Genomic DNA, 7,686 nt, shown 5'->3' with positions numbered 1-7,686 from the left:
AGTACTTTTTGTTCCTATATTACTTAATTTTGGAATGAGCTTTTTTCTGTGTGTTAACAATAATATTAAAGAAGTTACTCACAAATTGTTCCTATATTAATTAATTTTGGAATGAGCCTTTTTCTGTGTGTTAACAATAATATTAAAGAAGTTACTCACAAAAAGGGTTGCAAATGCTACACATTTCAAGAAATTTAAAAACTTTTTTGTCTAAAATAAAACACATTTTTGCAATTGGTTTATATTTTTGTGTGCATGTTATCCCTGAATGGACACAAATAAGAAATAAAATCAGGAAATTACTTGAATTAATGCTTTAAATTCCTTGTCAAAATCTTACAAAAACTGTATAAGAAACTTTGATTGTTGTACTATGTGATTCACAATAGCAAGCAGATCAAAAACATCTTCATTACACATCACAAGTTAATAGAACTTGAGGAGAAAGGAGCAATAACTATACAAATTTGATGGCATAATGAGGTAATATTTGAGAAGAGATAGAATATCTGTGCAATGCAGTTTGTCTCTGGAACAGATAAAAATTAAAACCTAGTTGTACACATTGTGTAAATAAAAGATATTGTTTATGAACTATTTTTAAGTATAAATTTTATATCCTGTATTTCTTTTGTGCACCATTTACTTGACATGCAAGCAATGCTGCACCATCTTTCAGGAACAAGGTGTAATGATTGTCTCCACTTGTGAAAAATCCTTGTTCTTTGAGGCCCCAGGTAACAGGACTGTCAAGGAAGCCTTGAACATTCATACTTGTCCAACAAAGATTTCTTCTTTCTTCTGTATACTTCCTGTTACAACAATAAAAAATTATGATATTGGTGATGCTGACAACAGCAAAACAATTACAAAAATAGTGCATTACAAAGATATGAAATAAAGATACACGTAACATACAGGAAAATAAAAGGGACATTTTGCGAAGTAAGAAGCAACTGTATAAATATTAGGAGTTCAGATGGTAGACTAGTATTAGGCAAAGAAGGGAAGACTGAAAGGAGTAAAGACTGCATAGAGGATCTATAGAATGGAAAAAGACTTGAAAGCAGTATTACAGAAAGAGAAGAGGAAGTACATGAAATGAGATGGGAGGTGTGATACTGCAAAAAGAACTTGACAGAGCTCTGAAAGGTTTAGTCAAAGCAAATCCCCTGGAGTAGACAAAATTCTGTATGAGTTACTGAGAACCTTGGGGGCCCCAATCATGATGAAAACTATTCCACCTTGTATGCAAGATATATGAGGCACACTTCATGATGAATGTAATAATTCCCACTCCAAAGCAAGCAGATGCTGACATTTGTGAATGTAATCTAACCATCAGTGTAATAAGTCATGCTTTGCATATTACTGATATGCATTATTTACAGAAGAAGGGAAAAACTGGTCGATGATGACCCTGGAGAAGATCAGTTTGGGTTCCAGAAAAATCTAGGAACTCCAAGGCCATACTGATCCTACAACTTATCTTAGAAGGTAGACTGAAGAAAGGCAAACCTACATTTACAGCATTTATAGATTTAGAGAAAGCTTTTGACAAAGCTGACTTTGACATTCTGAAGATAACAGGGACATACAGAGATTGAAAAGTTATCTTTTACAGATGTCAGATTGCAGTTATAGGAGTCAAGGGGCACAAAATGGAAGAAGTAGATGAGAAAGGAGTTATACAGTCTGTCCACTGAGCAAAATGTAGGGAAAAACCGAAGAAACATTGGAAAGGGAATTAAACTTCATGGCGATGAAACAAAAACACTGTTCGCAAATGACAATTCTCTCAGAGATGACACCTGACTTGCAAGAGATGAAATGAATAGTGTCATGAAAAGATGTTATAAGACGAATATCAACAAAATTATAACAAGGGTGATGGAATATAAACAATTTAAAGCAGGCAATGTTGGGGGAATTAGAATATGAAATGAGGCACTAAAAGTTTTGCTATTTGAGCAGAAAAATAACTAATGATGGCTGGAATAGAGAGGACATAAAATGCAGACTGCCAATAGCAAGAAAAACAATACTGAAAAAGAGATAACTGTTAAACCAACTATAAATCTGAGTGTTGGAAATCTTTCTTGAAGGTATTCATGTGATGGTGTAACCCTGTACAGAAATAAAATGTGGATGATAAACAGTTTAGACAGAAAGGGAATAGAAGCTTTTGAAAGGTGGTGCTACTAAAGAATATTGAATAACTAATGAAGAGGTACTGAACTGAACTGGGGAAAAAGGAGTACTGGACCAAAAATGGTTCAAATGGCTCTGAGCACTATGGGACTTAACATCATCAGTTCCCTAGAACTTAGAACTACTTAAACCTAACTAACCTAAGGACATCACACACATCCATGCTCAAGGCAGGATTTGAACCTGTGACCATAACAGTCGCGCGGTTCCAGAATGAAGCGCCTGGAACCGCTCGGCCACCACAGCCGGGCTGTACTGGACCACAACCTGACTAAAAGAAGTGATTACTTGATAACACACATCCTGAGAACTCAAGTAAGCATTAATTTGGTAATGGAAGGAAGCATAAGGAGTAAAATCTGTGGAGGGAGACCACAACTTGAATACAGTAAATAGGCTGCAGTAGTTATGCAGAGATGAAGAGTATTGTTCATAATAAACTAGTGTGGAGAATTACATGAAACCAGTCTGCGGACTGAAGACCACAACAACAACAACAACTAAGTGTGTAGATACATTGTTGTTAGAGGGCCCGCAGAACCAACATGCAAGATGGGTTGCTAACCCCCCTTTCGGAAGCGTGGAGAGAAACATCACCAGCGGACAGAAACAGTAACAGACTTCCAAATAAACATGGAACTACTTCGCCAGACAACATGTGACAGTGTTCCACCAATCAAGAACTCATATGACCACTGTAGCACTCTGCCGACCTGGCTTTATAAGCATGCCTAGTCCGTCAGACTGGCAGTGTTTACCAACTGCTAGGAACAGCTACCATCAGTATTTATGCCGGCCCTAGCCTTGTATTCACTTGCCTTAGTCTTGTAGTAGCACATTGTATTTTGCACAGATTTTTTTTTTTTTTTTTTTGTTCTGCGTTTAAAACTTAATTTATGCCAAGAACATGTTTTTTTCTTTAATTGTAATAAAGTGAGTTTAAATTGAATGTTTGTTCTTTTCTGCCGACTGCAGCATACTACAGTTACTGGTGACGAGGATGGGATTTTCATTTTCCAATGGAATGGCCTCCTCTGAGGAGCTTCTTCAGTCCTAGGTGGAAACTTTACAACAGATTCAGGCAACAGTCACACGTTCAGAAATTCACTCTGACTTGCCAGCGTTGCCAGCAGCAGCCCATAGGGTTGATTCCATTGCAGGTAAATTGAACATGTTGCACGTGGCTCCAACGACGTTGTGGGATCCATGATGAAACTTGAAGTCAGGCTATATTTTTTTTTTTTTCAAGCGGCAGTCAGTCCACAGGTATATCGTTTAATTCAACAATTGAACCCTGAGCAGCCCCTCGAGATCTCTCATTTACTCACATTAAGGGCTGTCTTTTTTAGTGCTTTGATGCACAAATACATGTCACCCCCACCTGTCAGACTTTCTTTTCTTGTCGAAAGTCTTCAGGTCAGACTTATCGGGAATGGATTACAATGCTCCAGAGTCTCTCCCGCGATTGTAAATTCCGGTGCGCCAACGTCACCTGCAGCCTTATGCCTCTTCGATGATTCGTGATATGGTGATGTTTCACACACCAGACAAGGGTCTTCAGTCTGATATTTTGAAGTTACAGGACCCATGTCCCTCGACACCTGTCTGCCGATCATTCATGCGTTTGAACAGTCTCACTGGCTACAATCACCGCATCTTGATCAAGCTGTTTTCGCAGCTTGCCAGTTGTCTAGCACCGAGTGTGAGCCTCTTCTATCCATTGGCCCACTCCACGACAGGAAGTCATTCACTTGGCTTCCATCCCATCTGGACTGTTTCCGGACTCAGCAATGGTAGGAGTGCCCCCACCAGCGAGCAAGATGTATGGCTCGCAGTCGAGTGGGCCACATCGCCGTAGTGTGTCAGGCTTCACAAAAACATCACGTTGATGCCATGCTTCCTGGGGATGCACAGGCTCCTCACAAATCACCACCTCAGGACCTGGAAGCCTCGCACTCTATTGACGGCCAAGTATTCTCAATCATTCCCCAATCAGGTGCCCATTTTATCATTACCTTGGAGGTTGCGCATATTCTGGTGGTTTTCCAAATTGACACTGCATCATCTGTCTCTATTGTGGATGGTGCCATATACCAACGTTTGGGCTTGCCAGCTTTATCCCTGTACACTCGCTTCTTGCAAAGTGCAGTAATCACTCTACATCCATCCACACAAATCTCTTACAATGGTCATTCCTTCACCATTCAGTTTTTGGTGCCCAGATACCCTAGAGCTACTAACCTTCTGAGTGTGGAAATTTTTGGTCGTCTGGATTTACCATTGCAGTACACAGTACAAGTGGTGTCAATTCCCTCATCAGATACCCTCATCGCCCCGTTGCTCAGAAAATATGACACAATGTTCCCATCTTCCACACCAGAGGTGAAGGGTTTCATCGTGCATGTTCAGCTTCTTCCCTCTGCTGTTCCTCGTTTTTTTAAGGCCCACCTGGTTCCCTTTGCTCTCCGAGACAGGCTCCAGATGGAACCTTGCCGCTTACAAGATGAAGGCATCCTTTTCCCCATTGCACAGTCACTGGGCGATGCCTATTGTGATAGTCGAGAAGCCAAATGGTGCTTTATGCATCTGTGGCAATTTTAAGGTCATGGTCAATTCTCAGTCCGTCATCGATGACCATCCTGTCCCATCGGTGGATGACATACTCACACGTCTCACGAGCTCGACCGTTTTTGCCAAAATTGATTTGCGCAATGCTTATTTGCAGCTGCCTTTGGACGAGGAATTGTAGCAGATCCTAGTCATCAGTACCCCGTGTGGCCTTTTTCGGTAGAACTGCCTCCTGTTTGGCACTGGCAGCATCCTGTAATTTTCCAATGTTATCTGGAACAGCTCACAAGCCAGATGCCCGGGGTGGCCAATTATCTGGATGACGTCATCGTCGGTGGCTCATCAGCGGTGGACCTTACGGACAAGCTGGACCAGCTGTTTCTGGTTTTTTCCAAGGCTAATCTGCATTGCCGGAAAGAAAAGTGTCACTTTTTGGAGCAAGAGGTCAGCTATCTCGAGTTAACGATTGATGCCTGCGGCCTACATGCCTCTTACGAGTATGTCGAAGTGATTCAAAACCTGCCTCCTCCCACCAACATGAAGCAACTGCAGTCTGTCCTCAGTCAAATCAACTATTATCGGCATTTTATACCCCATGCTGCTGAGATTCTAGTACGCCTGACTGGGTTATTGTGCAAGAGTGAGCGTCAGGTTTGGGACATGGCATGTGAGCTGGTTTTCACATGTCTCAAGTCAGCTCTCTCCTGCCCTCCTTGTCTGGCTACTTACGATCCTTCCCTGCCCCTCATCATTGTTGCCGATGCCTTGGACTATGGCCTGGGTGTGGCCCTCTCACAAGTGGTTGACGGTGTTGAGAGGGTAGTGGTTTTTGCATCCAAAAAATTGACCGACGCTCAAAGTAAATATAGTCAAATCGAAAAGGAAGCTTTGGTGCTGGTTTTTTGTCTTGATGAAGTTCTATGATTTTGTGTATGGTCATTTCACGCTGCCAATCACAAATCTTGGTTTTTTTTGTTTCACCCAGGTGCTGCAGTGCTCACCCTGATGGTGTGCTGCCTCCAGCATTGGGCGCTCTTCCTGGTGATGTTCGACTTTGATATTGTCTACTGAACTTCTGAACAGCATGCAAATGCCAATTTTCTGTCCTGGCTGCCTGCCGGGGTGGACTGTGAGTTTGATGCTTCCCCCTTGGTGTGTTTCCATGTGAACCTGGACATGGATGCAGCTCTGGACGCCCTTCTGTTGGATGTCAATGCAGTCCGGCAGGCCACTGCTCAGTATCAGACACTGCAAACTCTCACACTGCAAATTCTCCACCACCAAATCACAGCGGGTTGGCTGGCCAGCCATCACAGCATCTGCAATGCAGAGGTCCAGCACTTTTGGGATCATTGGCACAGTCTCTTTTTCCGCAGTGGAGTTATATCCTTTTGCACAGTGATTCTGACATTCCCCGGGTGGTCATATCACATGTGTTGTGCCGTCACGTCCTCGATGTTCTCAGTACTGGTCATTGGGCATTGTTCTCACCAAACAGCTTGCCTACCGACACCTTTATTGGTGTGGTATGGATAAAGACATAGCATCCCTCATGTCAGCCTACAGCACATGCCAAACGTATCAGGCAGCACCCTCGCGCCAGTGTTTTTCATGGCCGGATGTTACTGCTCCATGGGAACATCTCCATTTGGATTTCGCAGGGCCGTTTCATGGTTCCCAGTAGCTCATACTGTTCAACTCCAGGTCGGGAAACCCTTATGTCTCCCGCATGATGTACACCACTTCTGCTGATACTATCAAAATTCGCCGGTGCCTCTTTGCTGTCAAGGGACTCCCCAAAACAACTGTTATGGATAATGGTCCACAGTTTACTTCAACCGAGTTTAAGCAATTCTGTACTGCCAATGGAATTTCCCTTGTCCATACCACCCGATTTCACCCTGCATCAAACAGCTGGGAGGAATGTTTTGTGGGGACATTCAGGACCCAGCTTGATAAGCTGCTGAGCCATCACCCGCTGGAGGAGGCTGTGTTTTTTTTCTTGGCTACATGCTGTGCCGCCCCCATGCCAGTAAAACTTCAGTGGAGATACTTCACTGTCGACCATTCCACTCCCCCTTATCTTTCTTAGTTCCAGAGGCTTCTCACCCTCCTGCCCGCATGCTGACACACTCCTTTCACACCGAGCAGGAGGTCTTGGCGTGGACCTTCTCTCATCCATGGGCATGCTGGGTGCCTGGCGTCATCACCAGGCTCTGCAGCTGGGCGATGTCGTCTCTCCGGTGGGCCGACATGTCTGCAGCCCGCTGGCACCTCAACCAGATCTACCCCCCGCGACGCCCTGGGGGAGCTGCTGACCACCCTATGGCAGAACCTTTGCTTTCGCCTCTGCCTCAGCTGCATTCTCCACTGCCAGCTGCCCCTGCTGCGTCACCACCTCCCACTCCCTTGGACATCGACCAGGATGCCCTTACTCCTATGGACATTTGTGGTGCTGTGTATTCCTCCTCCCCCCCCCCCCCCACCAACCCCCCACCACCCCCTCCCCCCCCCCCCCCCAGGTGGAGAAATGTTGTAGTGGCCCCTTATTGTTAGAGAGTCTACAGAACCAACAAGCAAGATGGGTTGCTAACCCCCTTTTAGCAGAGTGGAGAGATACATCGCCAGCAGACAGAAACAGTAACAGTCTTTCCAAATAAACACAGAACTATTTAGCCAGGCAACAAGTGTCAGTGTTCCACCAAACAGAACTCATACGACTGCTGTAGCACTCCATCGACCTGGCTTTATAAGTAAGCCTAGACTGGCAGTGTTTACCAATCGCGAGGAACAGCTCTGGCCAGTACTTACACTGGCCCTAGCCTTTTATTCACTTGCCTTAGTCTTGCAGTAGCATGTTGTATTTTGTAGAGTAGTTTTGGTCAGTATTTTCTTCCATTGTCTTGT

At 44.1% G+C, this 7,686-nt stretch overlaps 1 protein-coding gene across 2 annotated transcripts in view; it reads right to left on the bottom strand.

Moving 5' to 3' along the window:
- Positions 1–250: 250 nt before the first annotated feature.
- The window catches only part of LOC126457906 (ribonuclease P protein subunit p40-like), a 281,204-nt gene continuing 273,768 nt past the window's right edge, over positions 251–7,686 (bottom strand). The window contains exon 6 of one of the 2 annotated variants that reach the window (XM_050094586.1): positions 251–812. In XM_050094586.1, coding sequence (XP_049950543.1) covers positions 614–812 — 199 coding nt within the window. In that variant the 3' untranslated portion in view covers positions 251–613. The remainder of the gene's footprint in view (positions 813–7,686) is intronic. The other variant, XM_050094585.1, reaches the window with a different exon arrangement.

Source organism: Schistocerca serialis, chromosome 2 (assembly GCF_023864345.2).
Source record: "Schistocerca serialis cubense isolate TAMUIC-IGC-003099 chromosome 2, iqSchSeri2.2, whole genome shotgun sequence".
Lineage (NCBI taxonomy): Eukaryota > Metazoa > Arthropoda > Insecta > Orthoptera > Acrididae > Schistocerca > Schistocerca serialis.
The sequence above is the reverse complement of the archived record's forward strand: the minus strand, read 5'-3'. Positions and strand labels throughout refer to the sequence as shown.